General features: G+C 33.7%; 1 protein-coding gene across 1 annotated transcript in view; it reads left to right on the forward strand.

Annotated features, from left to right (window-relative positions):
* Window positions 1-18,880, forward strand: part of mypn (myopalladin) — a 31,296-nt gene extending 12,416 nt beyond the window's left edge. Inside the window, exons 6-21 of the mRNA XM_073834542.1 lie at window positions 78-152; window positions 555-696; window positions 875-898; window positions 996-1,112; window positions 1,232-2,003; window positions 2,085-3,491; window positions 4,525-4,666; window positions 6,489-6,566; window positions 10,790-11,011; window positions 11,964-12,113; window positions 12,204-12,280; window positions 12,377-12,503; window positions 14,553-14,760; window positions 16,384-16,549; window positions 16,719-16,852; window positions 18,175-18,880. Coding sequence (XP_073690643.1) covers window positions 78-152; window positions 555-696; window positions 875-898; window positions 996-1,112; window positions 1,232-2,003; window positions 2,085-3,491; window positions 4,525-4,666; window positions 6,489-6,566; window positions 10,790-11,011; window positions 11,964-12,113; window positions 12,204-12,280; window positions 12,377-12,503; window positions 14,553-14,760; window positions 16,384-16,549; window positions 16,719-16,852; window positions 18,175-18,353 — 4,020 coding nt within the window. The 3' untranslated portion in view covers window positions 18,354-18,880. The remainder of the gene's footprint in view (window positions 1-77; window positions 153-554; window positions 697-874; window positions 899-995; window positions 1,113-1,231; window positions 2,004-2,084; window positions 3,492-4,524; window positions 4,667-6,488; window positions 6,567-10,789; window positions 11,012-11,963; window positions 12,114-12,203; window positions 12,281-12,376; window positions 12,504-14,552; window positions 14,761-16,383; window positions 16,550-16,718; window positions 16,853-18,174) is intronic.
* Window positions 18,881-19,738: the final 858 nt, after the last annotated feature.

The following is a 19,738-nucleotide window of genomic DNA, read 5'->3' on the forward strand; positions in this document are numbered from 1 at the left end:
AAACACCCAAATCCGCAGTTTTAATTATTCCCACTAATGCATGTTTTTTCTTGAATTCCATGTGTTTTTATTTTCAGAATATAAATGGCAGCAGTAGTTATCTTCAAAACTTTGATGTAAGGCCCATAATGGCAGCTCCTGTTTTCACAAAGGTAAAGCAAACACGGCTTGTATTTTTAAATCTTGTAAGACATTAAGTATCAGATTTGAACCTTTTCCGTGCATGCCTGCCCAAATCCAAAAGAACCCAAGAGTCAAAACCTTAGTATGCATTTAGCAATTTCTGCCTGACAGGTAGTAAAATTTGATTCGGACCAGTAAGGACCTCACCTTCAAAATCCATAAAATCCAATCCTTTAGGGGTAAAGAAAGTACAAAGGTGTCAAACTGTTGTACCCCTACAGGTACAGTTTTTTCTGACAGTGTATAGAGTAGCAATGCCTTGGCAGCAATCCAAAAAAATCTCAGGGCAATCGTGGCAGTAGTTATTATCTTCAGAAAATATAAAAATCTAGTTCTGTTGTCATTGTACACCATTGTCTCTTTCGGTGCAGAGCCTCCAGGATGTCCTGGCTGTAGAGAGTCAGTTAGTAGTTCTGGAGTGCAGAGTAAAAGGCATTCCCTCCCCTAAAGTGGACTGGTACCGAGAGGGAATGCTTATTGATGATTCTCCAGACTTCAGGATCCTCCAGAAGAGTATGTATAAGTATTTTAATGTGCAGTGCATTTAGATATGTGTTTGGATCTGTACTCTTTGAAAACTCCATCTCTACTACTCTAACCTGTGATTTGAAAGAAGAGTTCTCAGTGCTTGACGTTTCCTTCTTAAGAAATGTTATCTGATAATCCACACATTCTGCTTTTTTCATCTCAGAACCAAGATCCATGGCTGAATCTGGTAGGTGGATTTGATTACCTCTGCTTTGTCAAAATAATTATTTCATGACTCTTAATCCCTAACAGTCTACCATTTCTCTGTTTGGTGTGGGCATCAGAGGAAATATGCACTTTGGTTATTGCTGAGGTCTTTCCAGAGGATTCTGGAACATTTACTTGCACAGCCAGTAATAAATATGGCACAGTTTCCAGTACTGGAGTATTGAGAGTAAAAGGTAACTTTATTATTGTTGTGGATAATGAAATATTTCATGATGTTCATAATAGAGTAAAAATGAATACATGTATGATATCTCAAGTTTAATTCTGAACAATATTTTGTCTGCATCGATAGGACACAATAGCACCAAACCTAAAACAACAAGCACTTTAACAGTGGAATCCTCCTTTCAAAAGGCTCCGCCAACAGAACTGATATCGACTACTCTAAACCGTAAGCCAGATGTTCCTCTGGTAAATAACAAGCTTCACTCAAGTATGATTTGCCTTGACCCTTTGAGCTCTGGATTTAAACATTCAGACCCTCAGGGCTTTGGAACGCCTCGCTCAGATTCCCTAAATCCTAGTACCCTTCGCCATGACCTCACGACTAGCCTACCTAGTCTAAACCCTCTTAGCATTAACAAATACAGCTCAGATACTTTCAGGACTAGTTTACCTCAGCTAGACCCACTAAGCTTCAGTTCTTCTTCACTGAACTCTAGCTCTAGCACAACCCACTTTGATTCAGGAGGGTTTGGTTTTAAGCCTTCCACAGAAGTGACCCAAAGTCCACCAAACGGATCAGCCTCTGGCATCACTATGAGCTCCGACGCCTGGGTTGAACCATCAACAAATGGTTTGAAATCAACCCCCAGCCCTTCTGTTACTGGTCTCCCACCAATAAACTCCAGTAACCATCAAGAGCGACCACCTGTTAAACCCCTACCAGATCCTCCAACTTCTTGCCTCAAGACAAGACCCGAAGGTGTGTTCGGGAATCACAATGAATCCCGCTCTAGTTCTCGAGTTGGTCTCCGTGTCACCTTTAAACTACCAGAGGATGAAGAGGAAGAAAAAGGACTGTCATCCAGAGGACCCCCACCAGTGTTGGCTAAACCAAAATTGTAAGTACTAACTTCTGTGTTACAAGACAACTTACATTTTAAGACCTTCTAAAGTAGATACGTTTGTTTTCCCCTTCTTAGAGACCCAGTACAACTTCAGATCCTCCACAACCAGGTGCTTCTGGAACAGCAGCAGGACAATGGCTCCACAAGTCAAGATTCATCACATGCAGACAGGACAAGTTCTGAGCCACCACCTGTCAAGCCAACTCAGCCTCCTGCAAATCCAGTGCCATCACCAATGATAAACTCTGCTCCAATTCCACCGCCGAACTCTGAATCTGTCCCTCTACTTCCTACAGCACCTGCACCCATGTTAAAAGCTGTACCTGTATCCCAATTTAGCATGCCTTCAACCAATTCCATGCCCTTGCCCCAGCTTACTCCGTTAGCCACAACCTTACATAGCCACCCACCAATACCTCAACCAAATCTGGTTCCTACTACTTTAAGTACTGCTCCACCAGGTATGCTTCCCTCTACACTACCAACCCAAATAAATGTGGTGCCTACTCTTCCACAGCTAAATATGGGGCCAATCTCACCCAACTTGGCTCCAGTTACCCCTATGCCAATTGTGATACCAACAATCCCAATAACTCATCCCGGAGGAGCCCCCAATATCCCTATGCCTCCACATGTGGTACCTTCTGCACCTTTTCCTCAACTTATCATGTCTCCAACAACCCAACCACCTAGCCATGTGGCCAATATGCCACCCTTTACTCCTTCCACTCATATTTCACACATAAACATGAACCCAACCTTGCAGATGAACTCATTAGTTCCCATTAGTGACACAAGTGTTGCCAGAACACAGGCATTGATGACACCCAATGCATCAGCAATGAACACCACTGCACCAAAGTTAAACACCACCTCAAATTCTCATCCCAGCATGGCTCCACCAGTGGAGTCTTATCCACCCCTGAGTAAAATCATGTCACCACATCTGGTGAAAACTCAACCTGCACCCATCCCGAGTCCAATGTCTCCACCTCCGTTGAATGACACCCAGCCTCCTCTTCCCGGAATCATTCCGATCTCCACCCAGAGCTTCAGTTACACAAGGCCAAAGGAGTTCATCGCAGCCCAGACACTCTCTCCTATCAGGAGTCCTTCCCCAACTGAGTCTCCTGTTCCAATGCTCCATGAATTGGCTGCACAGATATTCCCGAAGTACACACGGGAGCTCACGTCGCCCGTCAACCAGTTATCTCCGTCCCCAAGAAAGTTCCCAACAAGAGTTCTGGAGTGTCCAAGCAGCCCACCATATGTGTCTTCACCACCTCTAGTGCCTCCTGGGCTGGTGAATTCAGTGTTTTCTTTTAGACCTCAGTCACCGCCACAAGCTTCTTCGCCAACGTCTAGCAGCTCCACCCCCAGCCCCATCCAAAATCCAGTGGCCTTCCTTAGTTCAGTCCTTCCTTCACTTCCAACATCTATTCCGACCAATGCAATGGGTCTGCCTAAGAGGGCTCCAACTGGGTAAGCAAACACAGGAGTCTACAAACTTGGTCCTGGACGGCCGGTGACCTGCAGAGTTTAGCTCCAACCCTGATTGAACTCACCTGAACCAGCTAATTAAGGTCTTACCTGGCATATTTAAAACTTCCAGGCAGGTGTGTTGAGGCAGGTTAAAGCTAAACTCTGCAGGACACTGGTGCTCCAGGACCAAGGTTGAAGAACCCTGGTCCACAAAACCAGTCATAAGGGTAAATATTTCTGAAAATGAGATTAATGCATCATCTGAGGCTGAATAAATAGACTTTCCATTGATGTACGGTGTGTTAGGATGGGACAATATTTGGCTGAGATACAACTATTTGAAAATCTGGAATCTGAGGGTGCAACAAAATCTGAATACTGATAAAATCGCCTTTGAGGTTGTCTAAATTAAGTTTTTAGCAATGCATATTACTAATCAAAAATACATTTTTAATATATTTATGGTAGGAAATTTACAAAATGTCTTAATGGAACATGATCTTTATTTAATATCCTAATGATTATTGCCATAAAAAGGAAAATTGATCATTTTGACCTATACAATGTATTTTTGGCTATTGCTACAAATATACCCATGCTACTTAAGACTGGTTTTGTGGTCCAGGGTCACATTTCACAGGTCTTTAACCCTACTCCTGTGGATCCAATGTCCTGCAAAGTTTAGTTCCAGCCCTAATCAAACACACCTGAAGGTCCAAAATACACATGCAGGTGTGTTGAAGGAGGTTGGAAGTAAACTTTACAGGACAGTGGGTCCCAGCAGCAGGATTGAAGGTTCTCTTAAAGGGATAGTGTAAGTGTACCTAAAATGTTTCAATAAAAAGCACCATAAAATACCATAAAAGTGGTCTATATGATTTGTGGACTGTATTCCAGATATTTGAAGCCTATTCTAAGTTAGCACTACTTTTTAAAGCTCTTTTACTGCAGAATTTGAATTTGTCTCATATTTAAAGATGTACCTCATATTTTAATGCCTTACCTTAGTCTCATTGTGTGACTCAATGTTCAGGCCTCAAAGTGCACTAAAGAAAAATCAAAAAGGATCCAGACTCATGTCTGATGACGACATCCGAGAGAGCAAGGAAACACTTTTACAAGATATTGAGAAGAAGTTGCGACTTAGAGATGATCAGCTTCGGTTTGGACAGCAGGTATGTGGTGTCATAAATATTACAAAAATGTAAAAGAGTTTTGTATGACTAGTGTATAGTACAAATAGTAGACCATGCTTTAATTGTCAGACATACTGTAATTTAGTTGCATAGAACAGCAAATAATTTGCTGTTTCTGAACAACTTAGATTGAGTTATGGGTTTCTAAATGTGAGACACTATTCCTAAGAGTTTAATCTTGGTTTGTAGAAGTTAAGTTTGTGTGGGCTTATACAAAACACTGATTGAAAGAGATGGAGAAGGAATAGGGAAGAAAATATCCCTCTAAATAACATCATAGAGGTACCATAGCTTGACCAGTCTGTACTCTAAAATAAATCTGCTACCCTTCAAAAATAGCTAGGACTCCATAAATGAGCAAAACGTGTTATTTTTTTGTCTCTTGTGCTTCATATGCTTTCAAGCTTCTTTTTGATTTTGAAACTGAAGGCTGAATCTAACTCTTGGTTGGCTTGCACCAAATGTAACCCTGGACTAAAAAGTAGCACGGGTATATTTGTAGCAATAGCCCAAAATGCATTGTATGGGTCAAAATTATCGATTTTTCTTTTATGCCAAAATCATTGAGATATTAAGATCATGTTCCATGAAGATATTTTGTAAATTGCCTTCCATAAATATATATAAACTTAATTTTTGATTAGTAATATGCATTGCTGAGAATTTCATTTAGACAAATTTAAAGGTGATTTTTCTCAATATTTTGACTTTTTTGCACCCTCAAATACTAGATTTTCCAATAGTTGTATCTCGGCCAAATATTGCCCCATCCAAAAATCCACAGCATATTTATTCAGCTTTTTAGAAGATGTATAAATCTCAGTTTCAAAAAATTGACCCTTAAGACTGGTTTCATGGTCCAGGGTTACAAATGCAAAAATATAGTATAAGTTGTAGTAAAAATGATGCCATGTGAGAATTACAGGCAGGTTTGTAAACAGATAATTATAGAGTTATCTATTCAGATATATAACTGTAATTTCGCATGACACCATTTTATTTCATATTTAATATATTGCTGTACACTGTAAAAAAATAAATAAACACAATTTGTTGAGTCAACTTAAAATATTAATTTAAGTTGAATCAACTCAAATATCTAAGTTGTCACTTAGCACAACTTAACATTTCAAGTTTACTAAGCTTTTTTTGACTTGACTAAACTTACAATTTTAAAGCACTCAGGTAACAAATTATTTTAAGTTGACTCAACAAATAGTTTTTTACAGTGTAGTATACACGTTATTTACACGTAGAATTCACATGCATGTTTGCAATTTTACTTACTTTTTATTTTTATTTGCTTTTGCATTTATATTTATATTTATATCATAGCCCTGTAAATCTGTAAATATTTAGGTGTTCTGTAAAGGCCTCTAGAAATATGTTTTAAAGTCAACATGAAATCAGGATGTTTTGTGTTGATTTTAAATGTCAGTATAATTGATTAAGGGACTTCATGAAATGTGATGCTTTGAATTTTAATGTATTGCTGACTGTCATTTAAAAATGAAAACCTTTTGTTTTCATTTCTGTTTGTGGTCTGTAAGCTTCCAAGCTTCATTTAGTGGCTTTGCATCAGTGATGACCCTCCCATATAAAAATCCGCTTCACCGTTTCACATTCTAACACATTTCATGTGTCAAATGTGCATCTGCATCATGCACCATATTAACTCTGTACACTACTGAAGTGTTTCTTACCAGAGTAACACTATAGAAACACTATTTATCACACATTTGTCTTGATGTGTGACTAGTGTCTGTGTTTACATCACCGTCATTCATCCTGTCCTCCATAGAAGCTGAATTATGGGGGGGAAGTGAGCCGACCGCTCGGACCAAACATTGCCACCGCAACTGTCATTAACTATGACGAGGTACAAGGAATTTTCTCCTTTGCAAGCAGTGCTTTGTTCTGTAGTGCATTAGATTTATAATCTAAAAATCAAAAACAAAAAGCAAGATGATTCTGAGCTATAAAGCTGTGGCTTATTCCACTAATGGAACTGCATGGATAATAACTCTCTTTAGAGGACAATGCAGTATGTTTCAATAGTAACACTTTATAATAATTACTGTTAATGTTAGTTAATGCATTAACTAATGTAAACCAGTGAGACCATATTGTAAAGTGTTACCATTATATTATGTAAAATTAATTGTATGAATGTTTAAAGCCATAATTATTTTAAAATCTCCAACTTTTAGTATTAAATCCTAAAGTCAGACTCACTTAACAAATATTAAAAATATAGCTATAGCTAATATATAACTAATACACTAACAAAAATCTGTCCAAAAAAATTATGCATGAGCAACTTAAGTTTAATTTAATGCTACATGTTACATACTAACTATAAGAGAATATTAATATCAGTATTCGATGGATATCTCAAACAGAAGCAGTAATGACATGAGCATTACATTAGGCTATCTGCAGTTTGGGTTGTTGTTGTGTTTTATAATATGAGCTCAGTTCAGTGTCTGTGTGAATGAAATGTGAATGCAAACGGTATCTGTGAGTAAACATGAGCGCTGAGCTTTGACAGACTAGACAGAGATAGGAATGAACAGGGCTGTTCTGGATTATAAATAGAGGTGACTGCATTCAGACATGTTGGCGGACATCCAGAACTGAAGGCGAGCTGTTGCTGGACAGGCCTCTTGAGATACTAATAGGTATATTTAAAATGGGAAGGTGTGTTAAAGAGGTCATATCATAGCTATTTAGTAACCTAAGTTTTATTTTTATTTATTCATGTATTCATTTTTGCACTAAGAATATTCATAATTTAGTTTTATGAGACTATTTTCATCCTCTCTCTAACTCCCACTCTCTAACTCCCAATTTTTTTTTATCACAATTTAGAAATTTTAAATGTATTTCTTATCTCTCCTCTGAATTCAGTTTAAATCTCGCAATTCTGCTTTATTTTTTCTCAGAAATTTCGCAGTTTTGTCTTTTTTCTTCTGAATTCTAAATTTAAATCTCGCAATAGCAATTCTGCTTAATTTGTTTTTGACAAAAATACGCTAAATGCAACTTTTATCTCCCACAATTCTAAGTTTAAATCTTGTAATTAGAGTTTTTTTTTTTTTAAGAATTCTGAGCTTAAATCTTGCAATTCTGACTTTGTTCTCGGAATTTGCAGTGTAAATATTCTAATTTTTTTTTTTTTTTTTTTCTTTTTAGAATTTTAAGTTTAAATCTAACAGCTCTGATTTTTTTTTCCTCTCAATTCTGAGTTAATCACAATTTAGAAATTTTAAATGTAGCTCTTATTTCTCTGAATTCAGTTTAAATCTCGCAATTCTGCTTTATTTTTTAAAAAAAAAATTTTTTAGCAAAAAAAAATGCTAAATCTCAGAATTCTGAGTTCAAATCTCACAGTTCTGTCTTTTTTTTCCTCAGAAATTTCGCAGTTTTGTCTTTTTTCTTCTGAATTCTAAATTTAAATCTCGCAATAGCAATTCTGCTTAATTTGTTTTTGACAAAAATACGCTAAATGCAACTTTTATCTCCCACAATTCTAAGTTTAAATCTTGTAATTAGTTTTTTTTTTTTTCTAAGAATTCTGAGCTTAAATCTTGCAATTCTGACTTTGTTCTCGGAATTTGCAGTGTAAATATTCAAAAAAAAATTGTTTTTTTTTTTTAGAATTTTAAGTTTAAATCTAACAGTTCTGATTTTTTTTTTCCTCTCAATTCTGAGTTAATCACAATTTAGAAATTTTAAATGTAGCTCTTATTTCTCTGAATTCAGTTTAAATCTCGCAATTCTGCTTTTTTATTTATTTATTTTTAGCAAAAAAATGCTAAATCTCAGAATTCTGAGTTCAAATCTCACAGTTCTGTCTTTTTTTTTCTCCGAAATTTCGCAGTTTTGCCTTTTTCCCTCTGAATTCTAAATTTAAATCTCGCAATAGCAATTCTGCTTAAATTGTTTTTGACAAAAATACGCTAAATGCAACTTTTATCTCCCACAATTCTAAGTTTAAATCTTGTAATTAGTTTTTTTTTTTTTTTCTAAGAATTCTGAGCTTAAATCTTGCAATTCTGACTTTGTTCTCGGAATTTGCAGTGTAAATATTCTCTTTTTTTTTTTTTTTTTTTTTTTTAAGAATTTTAAGTTTAAATCTAACAGTTCTGATTTTTTTTTCCCTCTCAATTCTGAGTTAATCACAATTTAGAAATTTTAAATGTAGCTCTTATTTCTCTGAATTCAGTTTAAATCTCGCAATTCTGCTTTATTTTTTTTATTTTTTTTAGCAAAAAAAAAAAAGCTAAATCTCAGAATTCTGAGTTCAAATCTCACAGTTCTGTCTTTTTTTTTTTCTCAGAAATTTCGCAGTTTTGCCTTTTTTCCTCTGAATTCTAAATTTAAATCTCGCAATAGCAATTCTGCTTAATTTGTTTTTGACAAAAATACGCTAAATGCAACTTTTATCTCCCACAATTCTAAGTTTAAATCTTGTAATTAGTTTTTTTTTTTCTTCTCAGAATTCTGAGCTTAAATCTTGGAATTCTGACTTTGTTCTCGGAATTTGCAGTGTAAATATTCTAATTTTTTTTTTTTTTTTTTTTTTAGAATTTTAAGTTTAAATCTAACAGTTCTGATTTTTTTTTTCCTCTCAATTCTGAGTTAATCACAATTTAGAAATTTTAAATGTAGCTCTTATTTCTCTGAATTCAGTTTAAATCTCGCAATTCTGCTTTTTTTATTTTTATTTTTTTTTTTGCAAAAAAAATGCTAAATCTCAGAATTCTGAGTTCAAATCTCACAGTTCTGTCTTTTTTTTCTCAGAAATTTCGCAGTTTTGCCTTTTTCCCTCTGAATTCTAAATTTAAGTCTCGCAATAGCAATTCTGCTTAAATTGTTTTTGACAAAAATACGCTAAATGCAACTTTTATTTCCCACAATTCTAAGTTTAAATCTCACAGTTCTCATCTTTTTTCCTCTCAATTCTGAGTTTACATCTAGCAATTCTGCTTTATTTTTTTGGCCACTGGATAAAAAAAAAATAAACTAAATGCTACTTTTATCTTACAATTCTAAGTTTAAATCTTGTAATATATTTTCTCGTAATTCTGAGTTTACATCTAGCAATTCTGCTTTATTTGTTTTTGCTGTGGGATTCAAAAATATAAATTCTGAAATATATATTCGGAAGCATAAATCTTGCAATTCTGACTTTTTTCTGAGAATTCTGAATTAAAATCTTGCCATTCTGACTTTGCTCTGTGAATTCAGAGTTTAAACCTCGCAGTTCTGACTTTTTTCTTGGAATTCTGACTGAGTTTACATCTAGCAATTCTGCTTTATTTGTTTTTGCTAAAAAAAAATGCTAAATGCGACTTCTCAGAATTCTGAGTTAAAATCTTGAAATTCTGGCTTTTTTCCCTCAGAATTCTACAGCTTGAATCTTGCAATTACATTTTTCTCGGAATTCTGAGTATAAATCTTGCATTTCTCAATTTTTTCTCGGAATTTTGAGTTTAAATATCACAATTCACACTTTTTATCTCTGAATTCTGAATTCACCTCTAGCAATTCTGCTTTATTTATTTTTGCTGCAAGAATAAAAAAAATCTGGTAAATGCGACTTATCACAATTTTGAGTTTAAATCTGGAAATTCTGACTTTTTTTCTCAGAATTCTAAGATTAAATCTTACAACTATTAATATTTTTCTCATAAATCTGAGTTTACATCTAGCAATTCTGCTTTATTTGTTTTTGCTGTGGGTTTAAAAAATACATATGCTAAATGCAATTCTGACTTTGATCTCTGAATTCTAAGATTGAATCTTGCAATTATAATATTTTTCTCGGAATTCTGAGTATAAATCTTGCAATTCTGATTTTTTCCAAAATTCTGATTTTAAATCTCGCAATTCTGACTTTGTTTTATTGTTATTTTTAGACATAACTCTGATCAGTTTGATTATTTATTTATGCAACTGTACTGGAAACTTTAACATTCAGTTAGTAACTGTGGACATTTTCTTTTTCCAAAGTTTTTTTTAATAGTATGAAAACATAAATGGGAAACATTCCCAAATGATTTCAAATAAGTCAGTTCATAATTGTGTGTTTTGTAGGAATACAAAGTGTCGAGCTTCGAGCAGAGGCTATTGAGTGAGATCGAGTTTCGTTTGGAAAGAACTCCAGTTGAAGAGTCGGACGATGAAGTTCAACACGATGAAATTCCCACTGGAAAATGTATCGCGCCCATCTTCGACAAGAAACTGAAGCACTTCAGGGCTGTGGAAGGGATCCCTGTCACATTTACCTGTAAAGTAGTTGGAATTCCAATTCCTAAAGTGAGTTTGTGATGCTATTGTAATGCATGGACAGAAAATAAATATATTTATGTTTTTTTAGGATTTTTATGTTTTTAATAAAGCTTCTTCTGCTCACCAAAACTTTTGATTTAGTAAAAAATTGTGCAATATTATTGCAATTTTAAAAAAGCAGTTTTCTATGTGAATATGTTTTAAAATGTAATTTATAGCTGTGATCAAAGATGCATTTTCAGCGTCTTCAGTGTCACATGATGATCCTTCAGAAATCATTCTAATATGCAAAATATAAACCTTTGGTAACATTATAAATGTCTTTACTATCACTTTTGATCAATTTAATGTGTCCTTGCTTAATAAAAGCACTCATATGTGACCCTGGACCACAAAACCAGTCTTAAGTCGCTGGGGTATATTTGTAGCAATAGCCAAAAATACATTGCATGGGTCAAAATTTTTGATTTTTCTTTTATGCCAAAAATCATTAAGAAATTAAGTAAAGTTCATGTTCCATGAAGATTTTTTGTAAAATTCTTACTGTAAACATATCAAAATGTAATTTTTGATTTGTAATATGCATTGTTAAGAACCTAATTTGGACAACTTTAAAGGTGATTTTCTCAGTATTTTTGATTTTTTTGCATCCTCAGATTTCTGATTTCAAATAGATGCATCTCAGCCAAATATTGTCCTATCCTAACAAACCATACATCAATAGAAAGCTTATTTATTGAGCTTTCATATAATGTATACATTACAAATTTAACCTTATGACTGGTTTTGTGGTCCAGGGTCACATATTTTTATATTATTTAAAAAAAATCCTAGTTAGTAATAATTTTCATTACTATTTTCTAAATAGTTTTTGTTTCCTGGACATTTGATTATTAATTTCAATCCTTAAGCATAACAGAAACATAAATCTAGTCTAAACTACTTGTTGATGGACTTTTATTTTCCACTTTTCACACAGGTTTACTGGTTTAAGGATGGAAAGCAGATTTTGAAGAAAAATGATCACTATAAGAAGATCAGAGAGGGTGATGGGACGTGTTCATTACACATAGAATGCGTCACAAGTGACGACGACGGCAATTATACAGTCATGGCTGCAAATCCACAGGTGACAATGGCAAACATGAGAAAAAAAATGATTATAAAATGATGTTATTTACAGCAGAAATGAAAGTCAAGTCTGTTTTCATGTCCACAGGGGAGAATAAGTTGTTCAGGCCATTTGATTGTCCAAACCGGTCCTGTTCGAAACCGTCCCGTGGTTCACTCGCAGAGGTGCGTTGGATCAATGCTCAGTGGCTGATAAAGAGACAAGTTTACTAGATGTGTATGTTTAATATTTCTGTCATCACTCATTGTTGTTTTTCTCAGAGTCCGAACACGTGTACAGGAAGTGGAGGGCGAGCCGACTCAAGAGCGCTTCTTTCGTCCGCACTTCCTGCAGGCTCCGGGAGACATGTTGGCTCATGAGGGACGACTCTGTAGGTTAGACTGCAAGGTACTGAAGATATTCCAGCAAGATGTAACCTACAATGATCCCAGAACGTATTTGAACACTTAATGTCTGAGCATCCTTGCATTAGGAGTCCTAGCAGAATTCATTTACAACATAACATCCCTTGTGAAAAAGAAATGCACGTTAGCATCCTTTTGAAACAAGTATTTATTATTGAAAAATGTACTTAATTATGAATAAACTTAAGTGCAAACTGGATATAACGTTTTGGACACTCTAATGCATGTTAATTGAAATTAAATGAATGTATTATAGTTTACATTTATGTAAGTAATTAATATAAAGTAGTAAAAAATAGGGCTTAATTTCATAATCACTTAAGTGTAAACATTTAACTAGAATGTACTTTAATATAATTTCAGTTGAAAGCTATATGTCATATGTGACCCTGGACCACAAAACCAGTCATAAGGTTAAAATTTACAAAACTGAGATATATACATCATATGAAAACTCAATAAATAAGCTTTCTATTGATGTATGGATAGGACAATATTTGGCCGAGATACAACTATTTGAAAATCTGAAATCTAAGGGTGCAAAAAATCAAAATACTGAGAAAATCACCTTTAAAGTTGTCCAAATTAAGTTCTTAGCAATGCATATTACTAATCAACAATTACATTTTGATACATTTACAGTAGGAATTTTACAAAAAATCTTCATGGAACATGATCTTTACTTAATTTCCTAATGATTTTTGACATAAAAGAAAAATCAATAATTTTGACCCATACAATGTATTTTTGCTATTGCTACAAATATACCCCAGCGACTTAAGACTGGTTTTGTGGTCCAGGGTCACATATATTCAAATACATTAGTAATTACATATTTGAAATGATGTTGCAATTTAGCACATTTAAAAAAAAAACTGTTTTTTCATGCACATGTCAAGTTTGAGATTTTGGGCTTTTTGTTTTTTTTATAAAGTGTTTTTTTTAGACTAAGGGCTAGAAAACATCATAAAGACACTGTTAAGTGTTTCTTTTATAGTGCTTTATCTGTTTGTGTCACTAGATTTCAATTGCAATACATATTTTTAAAGGTTGTTTTCTCAAAATGAGTTTTTTCTCCTACACTGAGCCATAAATCTCCACTTCAGTAGCACTCACCAAACTTGACATTTTTATTCCTGAAGGTTTTTAGAGAGGGATTTGTTAATATATAATTTGCTTGATTTTATGCAACATTTTATTCTCCCCAAAAAATTAAAAAAAAAAATTGTGTTTTCCAATATGTCAAAAAAATTAAACAAGAATTTTAAAAAGGTTCATCCAGTGTTTAGATTTTGTTCTAGAAATGTATGCAAATTAGCGCATATTAAATTAAATAATGTCTCATTTGTATATTTAAACCTAACATTTTAGAAAAATTATCAATGTAGTCAATCAACTAAGGTGATAACAATTAGTTATTTTTTTTTTACCCTATTCACCTGCAGTGTCTGGTTTTAATAATAATATACACATTGCAGTTAAATTATAATCAAGCAGTTTACCTGTGATCTAGTATGTTAGGCAACACATCATAATAACGTAAACACTTTAAAGCATGACAAAAGATTATTGAAACAAAGATTGTTTAATTATTCAATTTTTAAATAAATTTTTAGTTAAAAAAATGTAAATTTTGCCTTTTTTTTCATTTTTATTAGGTCTCTATGGATTTTTTTGTATTTCAGTTTAACTATTTTAGTACATCAAGTTAAACTAATTTAAAATGCATTAATCCATGCAAATCCATTAATTTCAAGTAACATTTTAATGGTTTTAATATTAGTTTTAGTTTACTATAATAGACCTGATTTATAATATACTTTAAAATAAAAATTCTATTTTGACATTACAAAGTGCACTTTTAAAATATACTTAAGTGCATTAAAAAACATATTCATGAAAATCATTTGAATAGCTTTGTGTTTTGTTGTATCATTTAAATGTATCATATACAATGACACAACACGTTGAAGCTGCATGTTTTGCCTTAATAATTCAGTTCTCATGCTCTGAATCGTCCTGTTCTATTTAGGTGAGTGGGTTACCCCATCCTGAAATCATGTGGCTTCTCAACGGGAAGCCCATATATCCAGACCTCACTCATCGAATGCTTGTGAGAGAAAACGGGATCCATTCTCTAGTTATTGACCCTCTGACTCAAGCCGATGACGGGACCTACACCTGCATCGCCTCAAATAAAGCTGGACAGAGTTCATTCTGCCTCGAGCTCAAAGTTGTGGGTAAGAGCCAGATCACTTCTGATTGTCTTTATAACATCAAATTACTAGAAAGGACATTTCTGCCACATTTAAAAACAAGTCATGCTTTGCTAAATCATAATTATGAGATATAATTTCGTAACTAGGACATAAAAAGTCAAAGTTATGGCACACTAATTCATTGAGATAAAATTATAACATTATAACATTATGACTAAGAGAACATATTTCATAATATTAACCTTTTATCTCATATTATTGAATTCTATGACTATTTTAGTTTCTCATAATTGCTGTATGATTCAATATGTCATCATTTTGATCACTGTATTACTGTATTCATGTAACAATTTCAAGTGTCTACTTTGATAAATTTAACCCTTTATATGTATTTCTTCATTTTATCTCATAATGATCATGATTTGTATGTCATTTTATGTCATAATTGATCTCTTTTTATTTAACAATTATTTGTGATTAAATATGACTTATCTTAATTATAACAGCATAATCAAGTTCTCATTTTTTCTCTATATTTCATAAATTCAATTAATATTATAATTAACTTTTTATATGTATGGCTTATCTCATAGTTACTAATTACAATAATTCTTAAGCTTATAATTATGACATTTTGTCATTAAATATGACTTATCTCATCTAATAATTGACTCTATGTCATAATTTCATTTTACATATCATAATTTTGACTGGTTAAAATTAGCTTATGAGTTATATAATCATTTTAACAGTTTTTGTCTGAGACTTATGACTTTTTTCCATAATTTAATTTTTTTTATAATAAATGACCTTCCATGTCATAATTATAAATGATCTCATAATTATATTTTTTATCTACAAATTTTCTTTTTATCTCATTATTTGGACTTGACTTAATTTATTTATTTATTATTAATTTGTCTCTTTTTTTTCTTTTACTTTTTAAATTTATTTTCCACAAACAATTCATAATAGTCAAAGGCTTTAACTTCCATTATTTTGGAGAAATTTTTTTATATATATATATATATATATATATTATTTTTTATTTATTTATTTTTTTTTCAAATATATATATAAAAAAATATATATAAAAAATAAAAAATATATATAAAAGCTCACATGTCCAAATTTCGACATATTGGAAGAAGGTTCTCATTGCACAGAAGTTTTCATGCATGAAATCCAAACAGAATAATATTGGCAATCCTAGGGTCCAAATAATATACAAATGGTTCCCATGCTTTATAGAAAAGGACTTTCTTTGAATGATTTTTACATATTAGGCATTTCAGTGGTAAAAGCTCCATTAAGACTTTTTGCCAGCACTTCACAGAGGGGACTTTATCAGAGATCCTAATTTGACTTTTTAATCAAAAAATGATTTTATGATTTACAAAAGCATAATGTGATGGAAATGTGCTTCCATAAAATACACATCAGAATTACTTTTGAGGATGCATTGCATAATCTGTTATCAGTGTCGAACAGCAAATCCGTTGTCTTGTAAGAGTATAATTTTTAGACTGATTTTTCACTATGTCCCTTATTTGTATTTGATTGCACACAGATTGCATAAAGAAGATATAAATTGTGCAACATGTATTTTTCATCCTCTTTTACCTATTGAATAAACATTTGCAGAAAAAGAGCTGAAGCAAGCTCCTCATTTTGTGGAAAAGCTGCAGAACACAGGCATCGCAGAGGGAGCCCCGGTGCGTCTGGAGTGCAGAGTTGTGGGAATGCCACAGCCGGTCATTTACTGGAAGAAAGACAATGACACAATCCCTCACTCGAGGGACAGAGTCAGGTGAGTCCAGGAATGAAAACAGCTATGTAAACCAGCAGCTCCCTTCAGCTGCTTTAACAGTGTTTCCCAGATATGATCAACAGTATGCTTTACTTACAGTATGAGAGCATAAATACAGTAAATATATTAGTATTTTTGAAATTCACATTCTATATCTTTGTTATCCCAGCATGCATCAGGACACGACAGGTTATGTTTGTCTACTAATTCAACCGACCAGAAAGGAAGATGCTGGCTGGTACACGGTGTCTGCGAAAAATGAGGCAGGAATCATATCATGCACAGCCAGACTAGACATATATGGTGAGTTAAATCCATTTCTTAATATTTCAGCACTTTATATTAGTAAATTTTAAAAATTAGGTCAGATATAAAGCATTAAAACTATTCTCCTGCAATCACATGTTTCCTTTTCAGAAATAAATAAATTCAATCTGAATTAAACTACTACACTAATACTCCACTATTTTAAAGGGGTCATCGGATGCCCATTTTCCCCAAGTTCATATGATTCTTTAGGGTCTTAATGAAAAGTCTGTAATCTACTTTGGTTAAAAATTCTCAATAGTAGTGTTAAAAAACACCCTTTTACCTTGTCAAATGTCAGCTCATTTTCCGCTTGGGCCCTTTAAAGGCAAATGAGCTCAGCTTGCCCCGCCCCTCTCTGCAGTGGGATTATGAGCTGTGATGTTTACTTTAGCCACATTTAGCTGCGTTTATCGGTGAAACTTGCTAACAAGCACATTATTAAGAAAGGCCATTTGCAAAGATGCATAAAAAAACCCTTTTACTCACTTCTGCTGTGGGTGAAGCTGCATCACAAATGATTCACATGAACATAGACGCATATGTAGATCGGGATCGGCGCTTTCCTTTAAAAACGAAAGTAGCTTTAAACCTCTGCATCTTCAGCGGCTCAGATGTCGGGAGTTAAATGACGACTGCTATGTTCATGATTACATCCAATTAGAGTCTTCCGCTGCACCTGACTCACACAATGGTGGTCGAATTGGGACTGTTTCAGCTCGGTGAGGGCGGGGCTAAGGAAAGGCGCTCATGTCAATCAACTGTGTGTCGCCACACTGACAAGAAGCTGAGAATGAGCTGATTTTAAAAAGGGGACATAACTTTTAAAGATTAAAATTTTAATCATTGTAGGGTAGTTATGTACACAAACTACCAACACACGTTAATGTTCAACATGGAAAAGTGAGTTTTGCATCCGATGACCCCTTTATGTAACTTTTCTAGTTATTTCAAGAAAATATTCTTATATTTAAAAATTCTAATATTACTGTAAATGATTCTAATATTCTAATAATTGTAATGCATGCTTTTTAAGGCCTTATATTAGTAGAGACACAGCACTGAATGTTTGTATTTTGATAAATCCATTTTCCGCACTGCAGGACTAATGAAGTGAACCTCAAAAAGATGGTTAATAAAGATAAAAAAGGTGACCAGTTAAAGCACCTAAAATATACACTTTATATACAAATTATATCACTTTTAACCTAAAAGAAGCTGAAAGTTTTTTTGTGTCAAATATCTGACTTCAAATACATAGTTACTCTCAGCACAAGATTTTCATTAACCGATATTTCCGACCATGTTGTTTTCTGCAGCTCAGTGGTATCAGCACGTTCATGCACCGATGAAGAAAACGCAGCTCAGCGGGAGTCGATACGCTGCTCTAACCGGCCAGGGTCTGGATATAAAATCAGCCTTTCCCATGAGCGAGAACGGCCCCCTCATATTCTCTGCCTCCCACTCAGAGCGAACCAAAGAAAGTGAGGAGCTGTAGATGCCCACAGGTTTATATTGGTGCACAGATATTTTAAAGACATCTAAAAGCAAACAAGTATCTGATGTCTCCGCACTCATTTGTAATTGTGTGTCTTCACATGGGCGAAATTTAAAGGAATAGTTCATACAAAAATAAACATTTGCTTAAAATGCACTCACCTTCAGGTCATCCAAGATTTAGATGAGAGTTTGTTTCTTCAACAGATTTGGTGAAATGTAGCATTGCATCACTTGCTCACCAATGGATCCTCTAGAGTGAATGGGTGCCGTCAGAATGAGAGTCCTAACAGCTGATAAAAACATCACAATAATCCACAAGTAACCCACACCACTCCAGTCTATCAGTTACAGTTTTTCTCAATTGCTTAAACACATTTCTTTAAATTATGCTTCTTATTATGCCTTGCGAAACTCTAAACAAATCCACAAATTCTAACTCAATTCCACAAGCTTCCTGTATTCAGGTCAAAGTGAAGCTCTTAAACTTTGCTTTTAGACATGACACACAAATCCTCAAAAACACACACACACTAGATAAAGATAAATTCAAAACAATACTACAAAATACTACTAATAAGTGTATCCCGTGGTACTCCGAAAAAAAAAAAAAATTGTTTTTTTTACTTGTATGCGTTTGCAAGTGTTTTTATTCCCTAATTTAATGGACTGTTCACCTTCTACTCTTCCTCTTCACAATTACACATTACTGTATGTGAGATATTGATTGAAAAAGACTAAATAGGATTCACAGTTACACTTTTACTAGTGGTCTGACAAAAAAATAAAAATAATGCATAACAACTTCATTGTGAAATAGAAAAGAAAAATAAATATGGGCACAAAGGTGAAAATACAAATTAGAAAGTCCACTGTTAGAGTTTGTAACTCTTGTGTTGTCCTCTGTCTACTCTTTTAAAGTAAAGGTGCTTCACGATGCCATAGAAGAACCTTTTTGTATAAATAGTTTCATAAGGAATCTTTAACATCTGAAGAACCTTTCTGTTTCACAAAAGCTTCTTTGTGGTGAAAGAAGGTTCTTCAGATTATAAAAGGGTATGAAAGAGTTGGTTCTTTACAGAACCTTTGACTGAATGGTTCTTTGTGGAGCCAAAAATGGTTCTTCTATGGCTTTTCTGTGAAGAACCTTTTAAAGTGTATATATGCTTTCCAATTAAAGGTTCGTGAGATGTACTTTTGCAGAATTTCAGAGAACTGCTTTATCATTAGTTGATCTATAATCCCTTCAATAGTGAAAGTGAAGATTCACTGGCAAATTTACAAAAAGTCTAATAGAAACTGACAAAATATGCTTAAAGTTTATTCAAGCTGACTTTGGCCCTTTTATCACTTTTTACACTTTTAAAAATAAAGGTGCTTCATGAT

Source organism: Garra rufa, chromosome 2, assembly GCF_049309525.1.
Source record: "Garra rufa chromosome 2, GarRuf1.0, whole genome shotgun sequence".
In the NCBI taxonomy this organism is placed as follows: Eukaryota; Metazoa; Chordata; class Actinopteri; order Cypriniformes; family Cyprinidae; genus Garra; species Garra rufa.